Source organism: Ambystoma mexicanum, chromosome 3p (assembly GCF_040938575.1).
Source record: "Ambystoma mexicanum isolate Mex_15411 chromosome 3p, UKY_AmexF1_1, whole genome shotgun sequence".
Classification (NCBI taxonomy): Eukaryota; Metazoa; Chordata; class Amphibia; order Caudata; family Ambystomatidae; genus Ambystoma; species Ambystoma mexicanum.
Window position 1 is genome coordinate 859,111,996 of NC_090925.1, and position 26,730 is coordinate 859,138,725.

At 43.0% G+C, this 26,730-nt stretch overlaps 1 protein-coding gene across 1 annotated transcript in view; it reads left to right on the forward strand.

The window, feature by feature from the left end:
- Nucleotides 1-26,730, forward strand: part of TMEM219 (transmembrane protein 219) — a 354,659-nt gene that overhangs the window by 226,593 nt on the left and 101,336 nt on the right. The window contains exon 5 of the mRNA XM_069652007.1: nucleotides 15,608-15,761. Coding sequence (XP_069508108.1) covers nucleotides 15,608-15,761 — 154 coding nt within the window. The remainder of the gene's footprint in view (nucleotides 1-15,607; nucleotides 15,762-26,730) is intronic.

Consider the following 26,730-nt stretch of genomic DNA (forward strand, 5'->3'; position numbering starts at 1 on the left):
GCTCCACGTCAAGGTTACGTTTTAAGCATTACTCTACAATTTAAGGATAATTTTAATATTTTTTCCAACCCAGCTGTGTTGGAGATTGAATTTTCTAAGGTATTTAGTCTTGTTGTGGCTTGCTGACACATGGGTAGTGCCATACCATGTACATCCAGTTTGTCTGTGGATCAAATTTCAATTATTGGTTGCATTTCTTTTTTTAACATTGTTTCATTGAATTTGGAACAGCTTGCAAGAGTTGGCATTAAGGCCATACAATTGACATTTTTGTGCGCTAATTGTTCCATAACATCAGTAGCACTTGCGTTATATCCATAAAGTGCATGGATGTGCCGGTATTTCAATATTGCTTGTGCTTCTTGAGATAGTTCACCAATTCTAATACTTTTTAAAATGTTGGCGTAAGTGAGGTCTGCAGATTGATGCATGTTTTCTGTTAATTCTCTGTATTGGAGTTTGTGTCCTAATGTTTTAAAAATAGGCTCACCTTTCACTGGTGTCAATTGTAGAAGATCTCCGAAAACGATAATGTGTTTTCCTGCAAAAGTTCTTCGTAGTTTGTTTTAAGTACTTCTTGCAATCTGAGGTGAATCAAAGCCAACATTAGGTTGGAGACCATGCTCACTTCATCTATTAGTAGCATTTTCATTTATTTTAATACTCTGCGTAGTTCCATTGCAGCTTCTGTAGAAAGTTTGTAAGTCTAATTTGTTTTGGTGTTCTACTGGAAGGAGTAGTAATCGGTGTAAAGTGACACTGCCTATGTTGTAGGCAGCTAAACCTGTGGGGGCAGTTACAATAGCTGACAGTTTGTTGTTTGTCAATTGTTGAAGGAACTTGCTGATGATTTTGATTAAGAATGTTTTGCCTGAACCAGCTTCACCACTGACGTACAGCAATATAGGTTTGTAATTTTGGCAGGTACATTCTTTATTTTCGTGTTGCACACCATGTGCAATTTCTTTTGTTACTTCAAAAATGGTGCGCTGATCTTTAAGTTTTGATTGTACTACAGTTAAGTCTTCTCTATCTTCTTCATAGTGAAACATGGTGTTTTCCACTTCTGTCATAGCTAATACTGCCTCATTTGCTATTAGTGGCTGTCCTAGTGGTTCTTGACTTCCTATTACAGAAGGTTGACTACTGTCGGAAGTGTCCTTATCTAGTTGGGCCTGGAGTTCTTTTTTTTCGTGTTGCTGTTCATTGTGCAACAATGTTTTCTACTGCGTAAAGTTCGCATCGGTGATGGCGCTTTCATTTTCTTTGAAAGCGTCTTCATAGCAGTCATAGTTATCTAGTATCTCTTCCTCTTTTCTCCAAAAAAGAGAAAAAAAGAGGAACAGCAATGGGGGCCAAATTTGCACCAACTATGCAAACTTATATTTGGGTGCATTTGAACTACACCATGCATGGCAGCCTCAATCTTTCTGTGAATTAAACCAGATCGTCTATTGGAGCAGATTCATAGACTATATTTTAGTTCTATGGAAAGGTGACAAACAATCATTGTGTGAATACCACCACCTCCTTAACAACAATCAGTATAACTTACAACTTACAATGGAAGAAAGTGTCACTAAAATCCATTTCTTGGATCTAGAACTCTATCTGCAACAACAAGATCAACACAACTGTATATACAAAACCAACTGCAGGAAACAGCATCCTACATGCAGCAAGCCATTATCCACCGCATGTCAAAAACAATATCCCTTATGGGGAGTTCTTAAGAATAAAACGTAACTGCACAGAAAATCATGAAATGTTAAAACATCAGAAAGTAGCCCAAAATACATTTCTGGAAAGAGGATACAAAAAGGATCTTTTAAGAACAGCAACAAACAAAAGCCAAGTACGCAACAGAATGGATCTTTTGAACTATAAATCTCAAACAAAACAAAACATGCAATTCAAACACACAAACTTTAAGATTCATCACAACCTACAATACAGAGGCAACCGTTCTGAGGAAAACTCTTAACAAACATTTGAACATATTGACCACTGATCAAGATTTGAAGCCATATCTACCTACATCTCCATGCCTCACCTATAGAAAGGCACCTAATCTGAAAAATATGTTATGTCCATCCCACTTTGTTGAGCATCAGAAAACCAAAGGGCAACATCAACTATGGTCAACAGAAAGCCTACAAGCCTTCTACAAATGCCGAACATGCAACATGTGCAACTATGCTACAAATGGACTCAAGGAATGTTTAAAAGCAGATGGCTCAAGCTACAAAATTAAAGACTTCCTCAACTGCAACTTCAAATTCATAGTGTACGCCATCAAGTGCACATGTGCCAAAACTTACATCGGAAGCACCATCAGACCTCTCAAGACTAGGATTTATGAACATATGCGGACAATAAAATGACGGGATATAAGGTATCCTTTGAGCAAACATTTCCTTGAGAAACACAGACCTGAAGACATCTCCATGAATAGATTCTCAAACAGAGGGGGCAACAGGGAAAAACAATTGCGCAAAAGGGAAGCACATTGGATTTTCTGTATGGACAGTACCAACACTGGTCTGAACGCAGACCATGAACTATGTCATTTTTTATAACCATTCATCTGTGTTACCATTTCTCTTTTTTCTCCAGATATCCTTACACATCCAATGATGCTTTTCCTTACCTGTACAGTTAATGTTCAATGATTAGTTACGACTGTGCAGTATGTGTTCTATAATCTTTCACATTATGCTCTTATCAAATAAGAACACCATTCCTTTAACAAACATCAACAGATACCATCAACCCAGTATATGATCCCCTTAATGGTAGGTTAATCCCTAAAAGACGGAATCTACCGTTAACGTCATAAAAAAGATGTCTGCCCCAAATAAACCTTTGTGCCACCACTATTAGTTTCTACTCCAAATACATCAGCACTATTTGACAGCACCCAATGTTGTCTATAGAATGCTACCTTTTACAGTATTCTTTAGATTATCTAACCGAATTTGAAATGTGACGCACTTTTCAGTTTTGGATTTTAGTGACCTTTACATGACTTAATAAATTACCTTTAAGCAGACTTTACAGTAATAAGGCATACCACATTAAGAAAGAGCCGGCTGATGGAAATATTTAGTTCACGTTTTTTGGATAAAAATCAACAACTATACCTGACTTGGTTTTTGGTTTTGCTGCTTTCATTTCATTTTTGTAACTGCACGTATTAAGTCAACTACAGCTTTGCAAATCACTCCAAAATGGATTGCCAAACGTGATCACACACAACACGCGATCACGTGGTATCTGATATTTGTAGCCCCCATCCTAAAGGATGGCAATCACAGCTCCTTTAAACAATTTTTTTACATAACTGCAAATGTTTTGTTCATGACAGATAGAAAAACCAATCCAATTTAGAGTACCGTACAAATTTGCATTCAATACGCAAACACGTGACTTTTGCTAGTTTTAGACTTCGCACATAAAGCGTATAACCACTTGCCCATTAAAGAATTTGTGTAGTGAGTATCAAAAGTATTTGAGATACCTTTACCTGAAGACATCACTCAATAAACAAAAATTAGGAATTGTAAAATCATAACGGCTCGAAAAACCATTCCAATATGGAGTGGCAAACAAAACACTGTTTATTAGGCAATCACATGACTTCATGCATGACGTCACGATGTTTTCTACTGCATTTAAATAGCGGCCATTTTAGATCTCCAAAAACGAGCAGTTTCCGCGTCCTAACAGAATCTAGTGCAATCGAACTTCAAGGAGAAATCCAGGAAGGATTTTGAATACACGTTTTTTTGTTGGAAGCCTTAGCTCTCTAAAAATAGGATTATTTTTGTTAAACCTAAAGTGGGTAATCCACCATCACTCTTAATCAGTTTTTTGCTTTCCTAACCCTTAGGGACTGCCTATGACCACTACCTAAAGGAACACTCCTGCTCTAATTAAGATATACTTATCAAGCAACAGACGAAATGTATCATTCCAACTATAACAAAGAAGTACTTTAATCATTGCTGATAAAGTAAGAACTTTTCCTTTTAATCTTCACTATATATATATATATAACTACTTAGTCTGCATTACCTATTGATTGTGCAAGCAACATGATCAGAACGGTTAAGAAAGATGCACAACTTTTGACCTAGAGGTTACATAGCAATTTGATCATACTGTTTAAATGCTCACAGTGAAATGTTATTTATGCGAGCAGAATACATAAGTATCTTCTCTTAGCTGTATAAACATCATCTGATAAAATGTTTAACTTTTTCTTTTTAAAAAAACTGTTTTTGAACTCTTTTTCTTTTCCCTTTTTCTTGTTCACAATAGCTTAACATTTATATTTGCCTCCTGATGAACCACTGAATATAGGTGGGGAAACACGTGTATGGAGCGCCTAACAAACAGTGTTTGGAATTTTTCTTTGTGGCTCTTTTCTCCATGGTTTAAAAAGTTGTCGCAAGGACATGTAATAGTTCTTTCTGTTGAGGAGTTCTTAATGACAATTTGACATGATTAATTAAGCTTTGTTTGGTAAGTTTCACTAAGCTGCCTTCATAATCTGTCACTCTATCTACCTTTGCTTTCATCAGGTTTTATATTTTTGTATGTAAAGTTTTGGGCTATGTGGTATAGACAGATGGTTTCCAAAGTGGTACTCTTGTTCGGGTAGTATGTATCTAGTAAATTATTTTTTAAAATGTCTTGGCTGTTGGGCTCATTTTTGGCTATTGCTTCTATGTCCTCATATGATTTGAGAACTCTTTTTCTAGATTTAGCAGGACCAAGACTTAGCCATACTATATTTTCAGATTTTCCATACAAAGCAGTACCGGTTAAACTATCTGTCGCTTCATAGGCACCACATTCTCTATGAGAGAGCATTTTTATGCCTAGCCTGTACAATTTCTGAGATAGTGTTTTGTCTGATGATAGGTCATTCCAGAGGTCTTGCAGCTCTGTTTTTTTTCTGCTTTTCTTAAGTAGGCTGTAACATATCGTCCAACTGCAGTGGAATTGTCTGCAATGTACTGCACATCTATGTTTGCATTCCATAAGAGGGCAATGATTGCATTGTAATCATTGATATATTTTGATTGTTCTGTTCTTTTTATGTAATACGTGTTCTTAGGTGATTTACCTTTTAACACTGTCGAACTGAAGACATGAAGTTGTTTACTTCACCTGTTTCTGTAACTGGTCTTCGGAAACCAAAGCGGCATTTGGTGTAGTACTTCCCTTTGCTTTTGTATTTGCGACGACAATATTTGCCACATTCGTGTCTTTGAAATTGTACAATTTGTCCATGAAGGTCACTGTGTACGTTGTGAAGGGATTTCACAAGTGACATATTTTTGGATGAACTGTAAAACAGTGGCATCACTGTCCTGACCAAATTTAGGTGCACCTTTAATCCATAAAAGAACGTGGATATGTGGTGCTCCTCTGGCTTGGTATTCTTTTCTCCAAAAGAAGTGTTGCACTTCTCCGAGGGGAGGAACAGTTTTATTACATTATTACAAATAAAGTGTAGCATAGCAATGAAACGATGGTGGAAATATCTTGAAACATTAACAGGATCTAGAGAGCAAAGTTTTCCAGGTGTTAGTATATCTATGTTGGTTTTGTTGTTGTTTGATATGCGTAGGAAATCATGTAAATCTTCCTATGCATATTCTGCACAACTTAATGTAACAAACCAAGTGGGTGGTCCAAGGTTTCTGATCATACAACGTACATCTCCGTGCCGTCGGAACCAGTATTCGTCGTACCACGCATGTTTGCAAACAGATTTGTTATGCTCGATTGTAAAACCTCATCTTTTTCTTGCACTTTTTGTATTAATTGCGTAGCTGACATATTTTGAAAGTGGGTTCCAGATTTCAATATGTGTGCAACTCCGTAACATAGGTTTGCTAGTTCACTTTCAAAGAGTAGGTGGAATATGTATTCCCAGATTTAGACAAAATGTGGATCTTCAGAATACATTTGTAATGAGCGGTATTCTGATGCTGTTATCTGAGTGGGTCTCATCGTATCTTCCTCCTTTGCCAGTAGGAAATAGCAGTGGGAAAGCACGTGCTTCTATACTTTTTTCCCATATGCTCATTGGTGACCCTTTGGTTTGTCGCATTTGGTACGTTTCTAGTGCATCATCTATGCTCTCATTAGAGTGCAATGGATGAATTGTATAATTGTCCAAAAGAGTGGATACTGCAGCAGGATCCAGAAGTTCAAATTGACCAGTTTCTGATGACTCTTGAATTATTTCAGTTGTTTCCCTCAAGCTTTCTTCAATATTTATTTCTTTGTAGTATTCATTATTGTCTTTCAGATATTGCAAGACTTGTTTAACTTTATGTACCTCCACGAGTTGTTGCCAAATTGTCTTTTTTTGGTACACCATTTACTAAGACAATTAAAGAATGCTCTATTGGACGTTGCACTCCTAGAGTGTGCACATTTTCTGTCAGATCTAATGGCAAATAAACTACTTTGCCACAAATGCCTTTCACCAATACAGAGGGAGGTAATTTAATTCAGAGGGAGGTCATTTTGCTGTTTTTGGTTGAAGGTGTATTATTGCTTGAAATGGGTGTACTGTTTGAATTATGATGCTCTCATACAAATTGAGTTGTTGCAGGGATTTTGGTAGTGAGAATAATTCCAAATTATTTGTGATAACATGTGAAGGAGTTTGGTTGTTAAGTTTTGTAGTGCAGTAACTGCAACGTATTAGTGGTTCACTTATTTTGTATTTGTTTTCTGCTAAAAGGTAGAGAGCTAATTCAAACCATTTGGAATCTTCATTGTCTTCTGTTTTTTATGTTACGTCTATAGTTTTTGTGTTACTTTTGTAAAAAGTTCTGCGGCAACACACACACACACATGGCTTGGTACTTCAGCGGATGTACTTTTAAATTTTAGTATTTCTTTTTTGTATGTGTGTAATAGAAGGTTGCCATGTGCAGAATTGTTGCTAGTCTGTTCTAAAACTATTGCATTTTGTAAGTGGCTTTCAAATCCAAAATATTTTCTCTGGATACGGTCGATTTCTTCTTGTAGGTACCATGCAGAAGAGTGTTATTTAAATTGGCTAGTTCTAAAGCTGGACTTTTAGCATAGTACAGTTTATACACTAGATTTCTTACATTTGAATGATGTGTTGATATCATTTTGATATCATGGAAGGTGCTTTTGCAAATAGGTCCTGAAATGCAGGCTAATGAATGTCCTTGTAGTCCTGTGTATTTGTGCACTGGACAGGTATCCATATTTTGCAGCACTTTTATTTTCATTTGTCTTTACCTTTCACATACTGATTGAGGAACTTGCGTAAAGATTTGAAAGATTTGTTAGGAATGTTACACAATGACGTGCACGGCCATTTTTATACTGGACGGTCTGGTTCAGTCGAATGGAGAGGTAAGTGAGTTTTCTGGGGATACTTTTGTAAGCAGTGTTTCTTGTTCCATGATGGTATTGATTTTTTTCATATCCTCGTCCACTGCTATGGATGGCAATTGTGTGTATTTGATTTTGTTTATATGCTTCTTCATTAAAATATGGTTCTGTGGTCGTTGTGTGGCTTCACCTGCACAAATATTTAAGAAGTTATTTTTGTTGACATTCCGTTTATTGAGAAGTTTCTTTTGTAGTTTAGTACTTAGTTTTGTTAGTGGTTTCATCCTGTTTAACACTAAAATAAATAACTTCCTTTTGAGAAGGATTGCACTGTCTACGAGAGCTTGTAGGATTAATTTTCTACGGTAGGTTTTAAGGGTTGAGGATGATTTTGCTCATCTTATTAGATTCTGAAGGACTCTGTGGCGGAACATTTTTGCTAAAATATATATATTCTTTTTACTATGGTTTCTTGCTAGTATATCAGGATTTATAGGAGCAGTGTTAGCAGTAGTGTTAGCCGAATTCTTGTAAAGCGTTTTCTGTTTCGTGCCACATTTTGATAGAGGAGGCAAAGTTTCTGTAGTTGAAGCTTCCTTTGTTTCGCTAAATGACTGCATTAGCTGTATTGTTTCAATATTTTGTACAAACTCTGGTAGAGATGGATGCTTACTTTGGACACTTTTATTTTCATTTGCTCTATTTCTGCATTCCTTTCTACGGACTTGCTTTTTGGTAGGCATTCTTTTGGGTCTGTTGAAAAAAAAGAAGGTATAGGTTGGTCTGTTTTACAATGTATGTGTGCTGTGTGCATGCGTGTATGAGTTTGATGGGGAAGATGTTTGTGGTGGTGTGTGAATGTGCATTGGGAAGTTCCAATGAGTTGAGATGGCTATTTTTCTGTTTGTATGTTACTACACTGTGCTTCAGATGAGAGTAGAAAGTGAGCTAGTCGTGAGGAGAAGCATTAATAGTAAACGTAATGGTATAAAATTAAACCAGCTATTTGTTTTGTAGTACTAACATTCTAAGGCTTGTGTATGTTATTTGTGTTCCAAACACACAGGGATTTGTATGCCAATCTGCCTGTTAATCTTTGTTTAATAAATGGCGATTTGTGGGCAGAATGGTTCAGAAATCGATTTTTTATTTTTTTATTTTTTGGTGCGCAAATTACATAAATAACCTACACAGTCTCTTTGAGGAACAGTAAGAATATAAAGGTAGTACTGTACTTACTTTTTTTTGTGGAATGACAAGGTTTCTTCGGATATGTTTGTAGAGTAGATGCTGTTGATTTTCAGGAGAGTGGTCTTTACTACAATTGTAAAAGGAAGAAGAAGAAGTTAGTAATTTTGTGTGTTTAAAGCAGTGATGTTAATGTACACGTTCATTTTTCAGCTTTCGTGGGAGTATTCTCGTTTGATATCTGAACAGTGTATGCGTGCATTTCATTTGACCATGTGCAGCCTTTATATGTTATTTGCAGTATTTTAGTTGAACCTGCTTCGCAAATGAGTACAATTTTAAGTTCATGAAATTCCCTTGATTTTTTTTCAGCTGTGTTGTACATAGCGGAGAGGTTTGGAAGTGATAGGTCATTATAGTAGATGAGGTGGGGAAAATGTGAATACTTTCATAATATAAGTAGGAATGCGAAAAATTGGGAGCACCTGAGAGGGAGATGTCACCACAGCAATCGGGAACGTTTATTTTTCTCATATGATCGCATTGGAAGCAGCATTAATTTAGGCGGAAGACTTTAAAAAATGCTGACATTTTTTAATGGAAAATCGAGTTTCGCGCGTAAATCGGGAGGGTTGGTACGTATGTATAGGTTATGAGGTTATGCGGGACATAGTAAGAAGTAGTGCGATTTTTCAATGAAAAATCGGAAGTCTCGCGCTTAAAGCGGGAGCGTTGGTATGTATGTATTGGCTATGCAGATTTAGTGGCATTAATTTGTTTAAATTGAATCATAAGGGTTGCCCATGCCTATGAATAAAATATGCATATCTGTACTTTGTAATCATGCATGTGGGTATGCATGGAGCTGTAAGTAGAAATCCTTGACAACTGCACAGTAGTTTTTGTAATAGGTGCTTTGCAATGATATGAGACTTGGATTCAGAGTGATCAACAGTACATTTGAAGTGCGGAACTCTGATGACGGAGTTAGATGTAGAGGTCTTGGATGTGATTGGTGGATGGTTGTGTGACTGCTTAGCTGTGTCCAATGAGGGAATGGATTTGCGAGTGATGTGGAAACGGTAGAAGGGCTGGCTAAGAGTTACGTGCCGCACGGACACCGCGCTTGTCCGTGGGTAGGGCGTGCCACATACAGGGTTTTACAGCAAATCCAACATGGAAAGGGGACTGTAGGCATCAGCCAATCAGATGTTGACATTGTTGATTTGTGTAGAAAGAGTGTGTGTGTAGTGAAGATGGCAGAGGTGGAGACAGTCAGGTTGTTGGTGCTCGGAGATATTTTTGGCCATGATTTACAGCACTATTCAGAATGTAGGCATGTGGCAACCAATTTCGAAGTAAAAGGAGTGGAGGTGGTGTGGAGCACTGAGACGGATTGCAATGTAGAGGCAATTCTGCAAGTTTGCTCAGATATGCGTAGGATGACCAGTCCCCATGTGGTAGTTTTGCACTATGGTGCTTGCCATTTGGGCTACATGAGATCACCGACTTTGTTGGGAGATTTGGAACAGTTGGTTCAAGCAGTCATTAACATCTTTCCAACAACTGCGCAAGTAATTTTTTCTGGCTTACTCCCTAGAGCAAAATGGGACAACAGTTCTGTTTTTTGTCCTGATCAAAGTATTGGTAGGCGGGCCATCAGTCGCGGCATGCGTGCTTTCATGTTAAGAGCTGGTATGTTTTTCTGCAGCCACGAGAACATTGTTTCCAGTAATGCGGCTTATTTTGAAGCAGATGGTGTTTCTTTATCTTTTTTGGAAATGCTGTGTTCTTTTTCAATGTAAGGCTTGCTTTGGAGAAGGTTATGTGATGATAATAGGGGTAAACTATGAAGAAAAAATAAAATAAAAAAAATAACAGGTGTCTGTCGGGTATCTGCAAAAAAAGGCTCTTTTCACAGCCCACCTTAAAGGGGAAAAGGGGAATACTATTTAAATGTACAGTCGTCACGCTCAGATCCTCTACATGTCCGCGAACATGGCGGTAGTGTGCAGGCAGCGCGTTTTACATATGGGGATTCTGGGGTGGAAAGACATGCAAATGAGAATGAGCGGAGCTACGGTTTGGTCAATAAAGTTCAGTGGGTGTGTTGTGAACGGTGAGATTTAGTGCAAATGTCTTTTTCCTGAGAGGAGAACAGACAGCTATGGCTGTATGCTCGAAAACAGATTATCTGGATTTTGGGAGACTCATGGATACAATGGTTGAAGGTGCATGCAGAACGTTGCGGTATATCTGCGGATCTTGGATTCCCTCATGTGGAACTGCACTGGCATGCAGTGCGTGGAATGAAGTGGCTGGACTTGGTACCTCTCAGTGCTACTTTACAGACAGAGCGTTATCCTGATATAATTATCATTCATTGTAGAGGAAACAGTTTAGGGCATGTCTCTGGAATTTCTTTGCAATTTGCAATGAAGGAAGGACTTGAGAAGGTCATGGACATGTTTACAAATTGCCAAGTAATTTTTTCTCGTATTGCACAAAGACAAATGTGGCTGCGTTATGCTTTATTTGCTCCACAAATGGAGAAAGCGAGGGGCAATGTCAATAAGGCTGTTTCTGCATCTCCTCTTTTCACAATGAAAATATTATGTTTCGTAGCACCATCATTTTTCGCAAAGATGGAGTCCATCTTACATATGCTGGCAATCTGATTTTTCTTCGAAATGTACAAAATGCATTGCAAGCTTTTTTGGATTTTTAGTCACCTATTTTGATTAATCCAAGTTTTTCCAAAACACCACCAAAAGGCTCTTTTCAGAGCCACCACTTACTCCCAGAGAAAAGTGCATTGGTTTTGCTACGGTTGCATCCTAAAATTTTGTATGTACTAGGACTGTCCACGGACGTTTTGAAAAATATGCGGGGGCGTACACAGTTTCCTTGATGGTTCCATTTTTAAACTGAGAAAGGCGGCTCTGAAAAGAGCCTTTTTTAAAAATGTTTATTTTATATTTTTGGGGATTTTTTACACACTAGGAGAGGAGGGGAAAGAAGAAGGGTAAGGAAGGGACACCAAGTACGGGGATGAGAAAGGGCAGGTGGAGAGAGAAATATGTAGGGTGGGCCTTATTTAGGTAGGTAACAGTTCTTCTGGTGCTCCGTGACCGTAGTCTCGAAAGCACTTCGAAGACTCCCCCCCTGCAGAGTACTGCGTCGCAGTACATGCACAATATTGTGACCCTCGAAAGGTAAGGGTCCACCGCATCGCGAATGGCCTGTGAGGTAGCTGGAGGCATGCGCGCTCCCACAGGAGTGTCTCTTGTGGTCAGAGGATCGGACACGGAGGATGCTGCGAATGTCTGCACCGTGGAACGAAGTTAGGTGTTGCTTCATGGTTGTCGTACCAAAGCTGTACGCACCAGGTCTCCAACGACTCAGCACCAACTTGCAATGTTTACCGGTGACCAGGTTTGCACATGCTTTTGGTACGTTACCAAAAACGGTAAACAACCGCCACATCCACGACTCCCGGCGAGTGCTGTTAGTAGGGAGTTCTTGCACCTCATTCTCTTTATCCTCTTCTTCCTCGCTCTCTACATCCTCACGTGTATTTCCCTCTGCAGGCCCTTGGTAAAGTAGTGGCGGTGGAGGGTTTGGGGGTGGTGCTGAGTAGCAACAGCAGCCATGGATGCCATTAGGGTTGGTGAGATAATCTCCGCTACAGCACTAAAGGCAGCAAAACTCAATCAACAATCGGCAGAAGTACAATGAAGATGAGCTCGGGGGGTGTGGCCTTTTATAGGAGTGGAGGGGTGCGCCTCGTGACCATATCGATCACTCAAAAGCGTTGAAAAAGTTACAAACAATATGTTGAAAGCTGAGGCCATTGTATGGGACATGTGAAATGGTGATTTTGTATTGTAAAATAATTTGGCATGTCTTGCATAAGTTCTTTTGAAATGGGTGCCCGTAGGACACCAAATGCACAGGAACGGTCGTGCGCATGCGCGCGGGTGTTCTAAGGACAATGTTGGGGTCCTAAAACTAATTAAAAGTGCGACACAAGTGAGACGGACAGTTACGGACAGGCGCGATGTTCGCAAGACTTACTGGTGTGGTGCGCATGTGCATAGATGTTCTGCTGACTGCACGGCCAGGTATAGTGTCCTTAGGACATCTCCATTTTGTTTGGCTACGGACATGCCGGACACTGCGCCTGTTCTACGGACAGTTCCATCTTGGCTGAGGACGGTACGGACAGGTATAGTGTCCTTAGGACACTCCTACTTTCTTCATTTACAGATATCCCAGACACCTGGTGTGTTGTAAGAACAGTCTCATCTTGGTTGTGAACAGTACAGAGAGGTATAATGTCCTTAGGACGCCCCCATTTTGTTGATTTACGTACATCTTGGACAGCTGGTGTGTTCTAAGAAAAGTTTCATCTTGGTTGCGAATGGTACTGGCAGTTGTATTGTCCTTGGAACATCCATATTTTATTAATTACGGACAGGCCGAACAGGCGCCCTGTCTGCGGACATTTTAACTTTTTTTTAAAAAAAAAAAATTAGACCCAACCAATTCCTTTTAAAACTAACATTCTTTTTTTTTTTAAACACATATACAGCAATTGAGAGAGAGGGGGAAGCAGACACTGAAACAAATCTAGGGGAATAAGGGGTTTCCTCAGGCTGGTTGTGAGGGGATGATGGGATGGAAGTTTCGTCAAAACATTTATGTTGTTCTTGCGGGTTTGGCGATAGTTCACTGGGAAATGGAGAAGGGGGACAGGTACAGGTAGGACAGTGATATCTGATTTTTCCTTTCACATGGTCCGCCACAAATTTACTTAACCCATTAAAATTCTCTTTTAACATGTCCACTTTGTATTCTATGCGTTTCAAGGTGTCTTCCACTGTGTCTTTTTGTGGACTTTCTTCAATTTTTACCTGGTCTGTTAAAAATAAATATATATATGTTAAGTACCCATAAAGTACTGACTATTAATTTGCTTATGCAGAGAAGTGTGTTCCATTAGTATGGCTATCTTCCGACATTTCGCCGTGCGCAAAATTCTCCTCCAGCCACTCCAAAGTACTGCACATTTCTGTGTGAAAACAGAAATGCATTATTTGTTCAGCACCTTATACAAAAAAGTATCCAAACACATAAGAAAAATGAAGTTCACTTACTACTTTCTTGTAATTTGTCTTTGTTGTGTTTGTCTACTGTCGCTCCTAGCTGTACAGTTTCTTTGAGGTAATTACGTTGGAGGCATATCTTTTTTTTGTTATGGTATAATCCATTCCATTCTACATGGTAATTAAATGGATGGGTTATATGTGAGACGTGTAGGTTTCAATGGTTATTTATTACTACTTATGTGTTTATGTGCTGCTTTTTAAACTTGTGCATTTTTTTATATGGCATGATAGAATGATTTCAGATACCCCCTGACTGTTTGGGTAGTGTTGATCTCGTCCGCGGACAGGCGTTCAGTCCGTGCCCTTCAAATATCATTAGCGAGGGGGTTCAGTATGTTCTATGTTACATGTATATAAAGTAAGGGAATCATAGTAACTATCTCCCAAATTCACATGATGAAAGTGTATATTCAGTAAAAAAACTTGGTTAAAGGGATGTTATGATTAAGTTGCCCTACTAAAAAACTATCAAATTCAGTAAAGAAACTTTGTTAAAGGGACGTTACGGTTAAGTTGCCCTACTAAAAACCTGTGAAATATGGTATGGTTCGAAGTAAAAACGAAAACCCCCCGAAATTTGCCAGTTATGGTAGGCTAAGCAACCATAACTCGCCCCACCACTGTGCACTGCTAACACTACCCAGGACATCAAAGATGACATCCCTGATGACATCACATGTACATTTAGTTTTCATGCAGAGCCTCCACAAAGGATTGTCACTATATTATTGGCAGAAAAGTATCAGAGATGATTGAAGAACTAAGATATGCCACGTAGTTCATTAAGCAATGCATTGTTGCTTTCAGTACATGAACAAACTCATGAAGAAATGTAGGCGTTGTCTGCAGCATGCGCTACAGAGGTGCAATAATTGCTATCTTCCCATGTTGCATACTAAATTGATAAATGCTACCATTACAGATGTTTACATACTGTGAAACATAAGTATCTACGTATGCTTCCCTTACACTATTACTCACAAAAACATAGAGAGCACAATGCTTACAAATATACGCATATACAGGGAACGTAAAGCATGCACCAAAAACTGCATTATTAACACAAAATGTTCATACCCGACCTAATTAACTTCATGCACAGAAAAGATTCTTGTGTTTCTGGATTCCTTCTTATTCTATGCATATGTATGATATGATGTGACCATAACCTAAGGAAAGTATTGTAAGAATATATGAGAAGGGTAAGTACTACAAATATAGCACTTTTAACTTCTTAAACTCCTGACTGACAGTGAAGAAAGCCACCTGGCTTTCATATGTCAGTGAACAAAAAAAGGAGCTAGACATGTAATGTCATCTGTGCTGTCATCATAGTACTTTGTACTATAGTATAGTGACTTTTTAGTTCTTGCCTGTTACTGCCCTAAATATATCAGTGAAGGAAAAAAGAGTGAGCCAGACATGTGGTGTCATCAGTGACATTTGTAATGTCATCTTTGATGTCCTGGGTTTTAGTGTTAGCAGTGCACGGTGGTGGGGCGAGTTATGGTTGCTTAGCCTACCATAACTGGCGAACTTCAGGGGTTTTTCGGTTTTACTTCGAACCATAACGTCCCGTTTATAAAGTTTTTTTGTGTGAATTTCACAGGTTTTTAGTAGCGCAACTTAACCATAACGTCCCCTTAACAAAGTTTATTTTACTGAATATATATATATACATACATTTGAAACACATATTTGCACATATGTTAAAGACTTTGCACGGATGCACACATACAAACATGTCAGGCTTACTCACATGGTTATATGTATCCAACCAACCAGACATATATTTCAGTTCTAAAGTCTTATTACCGCATATTAACAAAGCAGTGTTTGTTATTTGACAGGAGACCTCTGGATTGTGGTGTTCACCCATCACCATCACCGTATCTGCAGTCAAGCATCCATGACAGGCTCCAGAGTGAGAGTCCAGGGAGTGCACCGTCTTGCTACCAGGCAAAGTACAGCTCAGACCCTTCCCTGACCACCATGCTGACTGAGGTAAGGAGGGTATTGTGAACAACAGTGAGGGATTATCTTGGTCCAGTGATGAAGGCTCATGTTGGAGTATTGGTGATGGGACTGTGGTAACCCTGGGGGCTAGGTGCCCATGCTGCTGGCTCTGAAGGCTTCCCTGTCCATCATAAAACTTACTGTCAGCCTGTCCCATAAAAGCCATGTATCTGCAAGCCTTAGAGCCTCTCAGACTTTCAAGGACCCAGACTTCTTAAATACAATAAACCAACGGGAGGAAAGTAACAAAGGTCCTACTGCTTATGGGTCCTCTTAGAGAGGACCAGACCTCCCAGCCCCCCCTTGTTCCTAGGCCTCCTGGGAGTTTTAAAAAGAAGCCTGTAGCTCCATTGACCCTTGGGGGAAAGAAGTGACCCAAATCTTCAGAGTACTAAACATACCAATTCCTGTGAAGACCCTAATTGTAATTATATCACTGTGGCTCATATGGAGAGACATGCAATCCCAACCCTTCCTGAAATGACAGCAGAGTCTTCTTGGTAACATGTTACTCCAAAAAGGAACTGACTTTGAAAAAGGGAAGTCCATTTTGAATCACTACAGTCCTAGTTTAAGCAGAAATCATACTTGTTCTCCCATACCTCCCCTTACAATTGCCTACAGGCCTGCAAACATGAAGTTTATGCAAAGCAGCTTGGCACGTGCAAGAGGTCACTTATTCAATGACTGGAATCAGAACTTCAAGCCTCAGTGATATCACTGTGGCTCATGTGGAGAGACATGCTTTTTAACGCAATCCCAACCCTTCTGAAATGACAGCAGAGTCTTCTTGGTAACATGTTACTCCAAAAAGGGACTGACTTTGAAAAAGGGAAGTCCATTTTGAATCACTACAGTCCTAGTTTAAGCAGAAATCATACTTGTTCTCCCATACCTCCCCTTACAATTGCCTACAGGCCTGCAAACATGAAGTTTATGGGTAGCAGCTTGGCACGTGCAAGAGGTCACTTATCCAATGCTTGGAATCAGAACTTCAAGCCTCTGTGAATGTGAAGAGGCCATATCCACAAACACTCATTGGAACATTCCAAGATGGCAGCCTCCTTTATTACACCTAGGCCCCATGCCCTTATTGCTGCAAGCACAGCAATTATTAAAGACAGTGGGGGGGGGGGGGGGTGACTATATTGCTTCAGCAAGTCGCCCAATCACAAGGCTTGCATGAAAAAAAACAGAGTACAATTACGGTGTCACAGGTACACCGGCTGGACTGTAAAAAGAGACATGAATTTTGAGGAGGTGTAGCAGGATGTAGGGAGCTACCAAGAGGAGGAAGAAAGAACAAATGGGTAGAAGGAACTGGTGGAGGTTAAGAGGAACACAGAGGAGATTGTGGATGACCCAAGATAATAGGAGAGAACAACCAAGGAGAAGGATGTGGTGGAGAATAAAAGGGGCAGAGAAGACGTGGAGGAGGGTGAAAGGAGCCATGGGGCGGCGTCGAGTGGAGTACCTACTAATGGGGGAAAAAGATGGAAAAGAAGTGGAAAGAGTTATACGGAGGCGAAAACAGATACAAATCAAAAGGTGGAGGAAAGTAAAGATAACATCAAGGAGGTGATTCTAAGAGGCTTATAGAGAATAAGAGTAGGGGAAGGAGAATTTGGATTAAGCCAAAAGGAAAGGGCAACAGCAGCAGAGTGTGGTGAGGCGTTTGGGAGGAAAGGAGTACAGTTATGCGATGGGACTAAAAGGGAGAGATCAGACATCGCAAAGGTGGAGTTAGCTAAGGAGGTGGTAGTGCACGAGACTGGGTACAATAAGTTAGCAGAGGGGTTGACACTTGGATGCTTGTAGAGATTGTGGGAGGTTCAAGGAATGCATGGTGGCAATAGTAAGACCGGCACAAGTGACCAGAGTTCAAGGGTTTTTATTGAACTTTTGCAAGGGTTTGATAAACTCCTATCTAAACCTAGATCTACAGATGGGAGCAAGCTATGACCATCAAATAATAATAATGCAGTCCTAGTGGATTCTTGTCAAATAAAAAGGGCCTATACTAAAAAACCTATTGCCAATCCTTGCCACTAATTTACAAATGAAAGTGTTCACAAAATGATATGTCAGGATGCTTGGGCCATTGGCCTCCCTTACCCACGATTTCAGCACTGGGCAAGGCGGGTCACTCGAGCAAAGCACACACTCTGGCTTCGGCAGCACGAGGATACAGTTCAATTTTCACAGTTCAGGACGTTCTGTGTCCGAGTCCCTTTACTTCTTGCAAGTTTCTTGACTCAGAGGGCCTGCTGTACAAAAACAATAAGTAAACGTTTTTTTCCTTTCACCTGTATTCAAGTCGGGTATTCACCGTCGATCCCCATCAGCCAGGCTCAGATCCTTTTTTAACACATAAGTTACAGGTTGGATCCCCCTCTTCCTGGCTCGGATCCCTTTCACACCAATGTTGGAGAATTCTTTCTCGGGTGACTCGCAGTTCACCCCAGACGCCCCTCAGCCTGGCTCGGATCCTGTTCAATTCGTCTCCATCAGCCGGGCTCGGGCCAATTGGGATGTACATTCAACTATGGAAGACATTTGAATGTGCACAGGGTTTAGCTTGCCCCTTTGCATGGCCACTTCGATCTCAATATTACTTTTTCTCGCACTCAGCATCAGTTGGATACATAACAGACTTTCGAATGAGCGTATGGTATCTTTGCTTGGCCTCCCAAAGTTCAATTACTCCTGTTGGTTTTCAATTATACTTGCGTCGCTCATCGCAAATGCCTCACACACTGTTCTCTTTAGACAAAGTTGCTGCTTGCAACCTTGGTTCAAAAGACAAGCTGGTTTGGTATCCGTCTCTCCGACTCATTGGCTGTGCTGTCTTTTTGGACACTGCTTTGTTGTAGGAGCCAAGGACAGTACCATAGCGGCAATCGCTCCTCCCCGCCTGGGTTATCAGCGTGGCAGAGCCCCGGGTACCTTAGACACACTGTGCAGGTTTGATCAGTGTTCGTTCCTGGTCTTTGGTTTCTTTCTTTCCAAGGCTCATGAAAGTAACAGTCTTTAGAGGTTGAGGGTACTTTCCTCCTTGCGACCCTCTCTGATCTCGCCGTCTTTCTCCCTGTATTAACCGCCATCTTGGAACTGCTGTCTCCGTGTGTGCTTTACCTCGCTTAGATTGTGCTTTTGTGCTCCACCTTTTATCCGTGTGGTGAAGTGGGATTGAAGTCGGGTTTGTGCAATAATCCGTAATTGCCTGACCAATGTGTTGGGCCATGTCAGGTATACGGCTCTGGTGTTAGTCTGTTGTCGCTCCCGGTGAGCTGTCCGTGAGAAAGTGTTTGTTTCGGGAAAGGGTGAGGGAGGGTTGAGTTCCTATATATCCAACCTGGTTGGATGGGGAAAAGGTGTTATTGGGAAGGGGATACCGCGTCTCACCCTCTGGTGTCCCTCGTCCACTCCCTGAAGATCCAGGTGATCCTCGCGCACTGGTCCACCCCCAGGAACTGGAACCAAAAGGGATGGCTCTGTCCTGACCACCTGGGTGACAGATCCCCGGGGACTAGCGGTTGAGACACCTTCAGGTTTCTCACATGCCCTTCCCCTATGCGATGTAGCCGCATCTATTTCACAGGGGAACCGAGAGAGGAAATCCATGTTCCCTTGGTCTTTACCTTTTCGGTGCTCCACAGTGAAACAGTAGGGTTGCAGGTCTAAGAACCATTGCATGACTCGACGGTTAGTCTTTTCGTTGGCTAATCTAAACTAGTGGAGAATGGTCCGGTTACGAGTGTGAACTTTCTTCTTCCTAGGAGGTAGTATCTAAGGTGGATAATGGCGCAGTTGATGGCAAGGGCCTCAAATTCCAGCACTGGGTCATTTTATTCGCATGGGAAAGGTTTGCGACTCGTAAACAAGATGGGATGTTGCAATTCGTCGCAAATTTGTGATAAGAGTGCTCCTAGCCCTGTCATGGAGGCATCTGTTTGCAATACAAATTCTTTTGAGAAATCTACTGCCTTTAAGATTGGGTTCTGGCACAGGATTTGTTTTAGGTTGTTGTAACGTATATCATCCTAGTCAGTCCAATGAATTTTCTGTGGTTCGGCGTTCTTTAGTTTATTTGTCAGCCTAGCTGTCCTGTCCCGAGAGGTTTGGGATAAACCTACGGTAATAACCGATCAACCCTAGAAATGCTCTGAGATCTTAGTTTTAGGTGTAGGGGGTATCTGGTACCGCTTTCTTTTCCTCGCATTAGATTGCACACTACCATACCCTACAAAGAAGCTGAGGTATTTCACAGCTGATTGGGCCAGTCTGCATTTGGATGGATTGGCAGGTAGGCCAACTTCTCTGAGGGCTCTCATAATAGTCAAGAGATGGAAACGGTGGTCTTCCTAATTATTACTATAAATGACGATATCATCAATATAAGCTCCACAGAAAGAGTAGGGCCGTAATATTTTGTCAATAAGCCGATGGAAGTGCCTGGTGTCCTGTTCTAGGGGCGCAGAGGAAGCTGTCGTTTCTTTATTAGGTCCATATACTGGGACCTGCCAGTACCCTTTTGTTAAGTCTAGGGTTGATAGAAAGGTGGCGTTTCCGAGTTTATCAATTAGGTCATCGATGCGTGGCATGGGATAAGCATTGAAGTCGGAAGTGGCATTAACTTGGTGGAAATCTATGCAGCACTCCAGGAATAGTCAGGTTTGGTGACCAATACGATGGGGGAGGACCATGGCCTTGAAGATGGTTCGATAATGTTTGCGCTTAACATTTTATTCCCTTCCTCAACCACTATCTGGTTATGGGCTTCCGGGAGTCTACACCGTTTCAGATTAAGCACTTTTCCCTTAGATGTTGTAATGTAGTGATACGTGCCTTTCACTCTTCCTGGTTTCTCCGAGAATACATTGGGGAACAATAGAATTAAATCTTTTAAATCTTGTTATTGCTAGATAGCTCTTGAGGAATCAAGTCAAAGTGGTCTATCTCTTCTGGCACCAAACGGGATAGTATTGTGGCACTGGTGGCAGACAGGATTTCTTTCCACTCTTTTAAGAAATTTACATGATTTAGATGGACCTTCTGTTTCCTGTCAGGTTGTGCTAACTTATAAGTGCAGGTTCCTCTTTGTTCCAGTATTTCATATGGCCCATGGCATTTAGAGACCAGCTTGTTTTCAGAGGTAGGCAAGAGGACCAATACATAGGTGGATTTTTGCTGGATTTGGGCCTTTTCCATACGAGTATAGACTAGATTTCGAACAAGTCTCATATGCTCTCACAATCTGGTAGCTGTTTGCGAAAGGAGAATGGGTGCCTCTACTCGCTCTTCCCAGGTCTCCCGGGCATGTCCAGGACATCTCTAGGTTCTCTACCATAGAGTAGTTCAAAAGGAGAGAATCCAGTAGATACATGAGGGATTGTTCTTATTGCAAATAGTACCTAGGGGATCATGCAGTCCCAGTCCTTCATATCTTTATCTACAAACTTTGTTAGGATCATTTTAAGCGGTTTATTGAATCTCTACCAAACCATCTGTTTGAAGATGGTACACTGAAGTTTGTAAGGTGGTGATATGGAGTAGTTCCTTGACTTCCCTAGGAGTTTGCTCATATAATGTGAACCTTGATCCGTCAGGATTTCCTTATGAAAGCCAACCCTGGAAAAATACGCTAGGAGGTGCTTTAGAATTAGCTTAGTGGTGTTATTCCACGTAGGGATTTCCTCGGGGTACCTGGTCGCGTAGTCAACAATCACAAGGATATATTTGTTGCCCAGTCAAGATTTTTCTAAGGGTCCAAAGATGTCCATCCCAATTCTTGAAAAAGAGACTTCAATGATTGGCAAAGGATTTAGAGGGGCAGGCAAGGGGATATGAATACTGGTTTTCTGACATATTTCACACGCCTGAATAAAGGTTTTTATATCAGCATGGATACCTGGCCAGCGTACCACTGATGTGTGCCTGGGTTTTGGATTACCCTAAGTGTGCCCCGGTCAGATGGGCATGCACAATCTCTAGCACAATCTTTTGTGAGTTTTGGAGTTTTACTTAAGCCTTCTGTGGATGTTTCTTTTCTATATAGCAACCCTTGCTTTAAGAAGAAGAAAGCACTTCCCTTCTTTACGCTGTCTCCTTTGGGAATTGCTTGTAAAAAAGCCTCAGCGAGGGCTGGGTCATTTCGTTGGACGAAGGCTATATCCGATAGATGGTAGGCTCTTCTCCCTTTTTCTCTTCAGTGTTAGATGGTTCATCCACTTCCCCAAAGCTTAAGGTACCTCTCTCCGTTTCTTCTGGTTCACTTTTTTTTTTAAATGAGGAAATGGAGCCTTTTCAAGAATCCTTTCAGCTATTTTGTCCCCACGATGTACTTCAGATGGGAGCGCAACATGGTTCTGTAAGAGAGCATTTGTCTCCCCAGAGGTCGGGATCGATGACGCCTGCTGCAACGTCTACACTGATCTTCCAAGCCACACCAGATTTTGAGGCCAATATTATAGAACACCCAGGAGGGGGTATACAATCTAAGTCTGTGGGAATCATTCCTCTTTTTCCAGGAGGGGTAGTAGCCCCTCTACTGCTACATATACCGAAGCCTTATTGATTATCTCGTGGCAACAGAGGGGTTGGAGGCTCTATGACTAAGCTTCTGGAATTGTAGAGTTCCCCAAGTTGTTTCGATTGAGTCACATCCCACTCTGACACCACATGTAAGGAAGGCATGGTATCAGTAGTAATACAGACACTAGTGACCACAGTTCAAGAGTGTTTATTGAACTTTCACAAGGGGGTTATTAACGCCTATCTAAACCTAAATCTATAGATGGGAGCACACTACGACCATCAAATAATAATAATGCAGTCCTAGTGGAGTCTTGTTAAAATATAAGGGCCTATACTAAAAAAACCTATTGCTAATCCTTGCCACTAATGTGCAAACAGTGTGGGGTGTGTTCATGAAAAAAAAAAGTGCCGAAAAGGTAACTACTGACATTGTGACTAAAATGTTTTTCCTTTCGGGTGCCAAAAAACAAGTGCCCAAATATACATTTGTTTTGTATGTCCACAGTACATTGAAACTCAAATATGTCTAAAACACATTTCTAAAACAGTATCTAAAACCCATAGATAATCCATTGTCGGGTGCTTTTCATTCTCAAGGAAAGGGATCCCTCCGATCCTTTTCAGTTTCATAATATCCCCAATTCAAGCCAGTGGACTGAAGAAAAGTTTGAGCAAACCATGAAAAGAATTTCATGTTTTGTCGATTTTATGGACAGACATCCTGACCAATTTACAGACACACAGGGGCGGGGGGTGGGAGGGGAGCTCCTGCTAAAACCTTATGGTTGCACTCAGTACACCCCCTGACACTTGATCTGTCCCTCTTGATGATCAAAGCTTATCAGGGCATCCCTACATTGTTAATGACCAACACCAGCATAGTGTTAAGTATTCTGAGGATGACCAGTATACTCAGGATCAATACTATGACGATACAGATATTTATGTTGTACCATTCCTGAAGATCAGGATCAACCCATTGCTGATTCTCCTATAGATGACTATAACAACGTACTCATTAAAACAGAAGAGCATTTTAAAATTGAAACACAAGAAGCCCCATAGGACACAGACTTTGTCAATGATATTTTAAGAGACAAAATATCAGTAACCAAGTTTATTCCATTATTACAATCAGTTCAGAGATTCATCCAGCCCTCTTTGCTAACTCCCTCCCTAACCAGAGCTGTAAACCCAAGAATTGAAATAACTTCCACTGGTAGTGAGGAATGCCCTATTTTGTATTATAGTATTATGGCAACCCAGGTTGCTTTTAGCCACATCCTATGCATAATAGTCACCGACATACTACAGGTACAGTCCCTGCAGTCTGTGAGACTGCGAACTGTGGGGGAGAGAAGCGGACCAGTGGCTCATGTACCCGACAAAAGATGCAAGGTAATTCTCTTTCCCTGCCAAGAATGCTTAGCCATTAAACTTATTAATTCCTCCGGGCTCCTGAAATGGTGGAGTACCGTCACTTTACTCCTTATTTCCGTGTTGCCGAGGTGATTGTGGCCATCATTGTCAGTACTGTTGTACCCCTGCTGTACCCACCACCCCCACTTGTTCTCAGCGGGAGGCTGCGCAGAGCCGGTGCAGAGTATGAATTCTTCAAGGCTGTTACCCAGGATGTGAGCATACTTCTCCAGCATGGGGTCTGGCATGGATTCACATGCTCATGAATATTCCCCGTCGTCAGGCTGGGAATCCTCGGTAAAGAAAAAACCAGTATCAGTTTCGTTTCTGATCTGTCTTTCGTAGCAATAACCAATCACTGGTCTCTGCGTCATACTGACCACAGCCAATGACTGCCCTCTACCTAAGCACCGCCTCTGGCAGCCATCTTCAGATTTTTACCGCACGTTCATGTGTTGGGATCCTCGTGCTATTGCTCTCGAGCGTTAGTGCTATTTTTTCGCGCTTTTTTCACAAAAACTTCGATTCTTCGGTCAAAGAGCCTCAAGCTCCACCGATCCTACATCCGATCTACGGGGACCCGTGTCGGATTCATCTGTGCCCCTCAAGGGTGAAGATTTCGTCGAGCTACGCTTCGGAGGACTCCAGAAGCTTCTCAGGCCCGGTCTCGGAGATGGCCCAGGAGAAGGGAAGCTCGACGCCCGGAAAGCTGTTCAGGGTCTGCCCTGGATGCCAGCTGCAGAACGTCTTTAAGGAGGACGAACACTCTTTCTGCCTTTACTGCCTTCATGAGGACAAAACGCACGTGGAGAAGGACTGTGCGTTTTGCGGCAACATGTCGGAACGGACCATGAAGGACCGTCATCAACGTCTCGCCAACTGGCTACAGGGTAAGAGCCCGTCTGGCGAGAAGAAGAAGAAATCCGAGCGGTCTTCTAAGACCTTTGAGGGCGCCCCGGCGACGGGGGCCCAACATAAGGCCAAGCACCGCGAGTCCGCTGGCACCGGGAGCGCCGAACGGTCGGGCTCTACGGGCGCCAGGCAGGGCGCACCCTCCCCGGCACCATCAACCACGAGCCAACGCTCTGGGTCGGGTAAGAGGAAGGCCGAGCACCCGGCGAAGCTCCTGGAGAGGCCCCGGTCGAGCTCGAAGGCAGAGGAGGAGCGTGGCAGTGCCCCCTCCCTCAAGGACAAGGCGGTGAGCGCACCTAGGGTGGTGAAGGCCTTGATCCATCCGACCAAGCCCTCTATCGAAACGGTCGCGGCGGCCCTGGCCCAGCCTGTGGAGGCTACTCCAGTGGTGGCGACCTCAGGGCCCAGAATCTCCCTGCCTCCTCGGAGGGAGTCGTCTTTTATGCCCATCGATAGGACCCCCGTGAAACCCTCCGTGGAGAAGAAGGGGGGGCAGGGCGTCGTCGTAGATTCGGCCTCAACCTCAGAAGAAGAGCTGGTCGAGGTCTTAAGCCACGGCCTAGGCGTGGAACAAGACCAGCCCGTCGGAATGGGTCCCGACGCAGGCGACGACGACGACATCGTCGAGGATGCCGACGGGGCCCCTGCTCGCCCGTCGGATTCCCCTCTGCCAGCGCCGCGAGACAACTCGGCGGCCATTTTGTTGGCCATACAGTCCTTATGCACTGAGATAAGGACGAGGCTACCGTTACCGACGGAGGAACCTCTCCCGTCGGGGGATCCAGAACCGGGACCTTCTGGTGTTCCCCCTGCCAAGAAAAGAAGGATCCATCCTCCACCTCCTTTTCAACCGTCGCGCCCCGTCCAGCCCTCCTCCCCGTCCACCCGAGGGGATGATACGGGGACTGACACGGCAGCGACGGGTACGGACGACGAGGCATACGACGAGGATTTTCCGTCGTCGCCCCCCACCAGGGCTTCTCCGCCCAACGAGATCGGATCTTTCCATTCCCTGATCTCCAGGGCTTCCGAGCTTTTTCAACTCTGCCCCGAGGAGAAGAAAAAGGAAGGCTTCCTTTATCAGCGGCGCGAGGCCAAGAGGAAGACGGTCCTCGCAGTGCCTCTGTTGGACGACATTTGGGATGAGGGCCTTTCCCTCCTCAAGAACCCTTCCACGACGCCAGCTAGAAGAGACCGGTACGAGAAGAAGTACCGGGTCCCGGACACGGCCCCCCTATGCCTCCGGGCGCAGCCTACCCCGGACTCCGTCGTCTCCGCGGCGGCCAGGAAGAAAGCGGGGGGGGGTGCGGCCTCCACATCGACTTCCCCGCCGGACGGCGAGGGAAAGAAATTGGATGCTATGGGACGTAGAGTCATCTCGTCGGCAGCGACGACGATTAAAGCGGCCAACGCCTTGGCTATCGTGGCCCGCTACGACAGGGAGCTCTGGTACAAGATGGCTCCCCTGCTGGATTTTCTGCCGGACGACAAGAGGGCTGAGGCCCTTGAGATCCTCCAGGAAGGTGAAGTGGCTTCGGACCACGCCATCACCGTGGCGACGGACATCGCCGACGCTGGGTTCCGCCAGCTAGGCAACGGCGTTTGCCTTCGACGTCGTGGATGGCTCAAAGCTACGGATTTTCGGCAGGACGTCCAGACCAGAGTCCTGGACATGCCCTTCGACGGGAACAACCTGTTTGGGAAGACGGTGGACGATTCCCTCCAGGCCATCAAGGCGGATACTGAGACGGCCCGGGCCCTGGGAGTCCTGCAGCAACGACGGACGCCCTTTCGGAGCGGCGGAGGCAAGGGCGCCTCCAAAGGTTCCGGTGGCGGTTTCGCTTCCTACCGTCAAGCGGCCCGCTCGTCGTCGCAAGAGGCCTACAGAGGACGAGGCAAGTCTAGCGGACCCCGCCGTCGTCGCCAAGGAGGTCAAGGCGGCAAGGCCGCGTCCAAGCAGGATTGAACCGGCCGTGGGGTCGGGCCCCCACCGAAGCACCCCGGTGGGAGGCCGGCTGGCGGGCTTCGTCAGCGTGTGGGAGTCCATCTCCACCGACCGTTGGGTGCTGGACGCCCTGGCCCGGGGCCA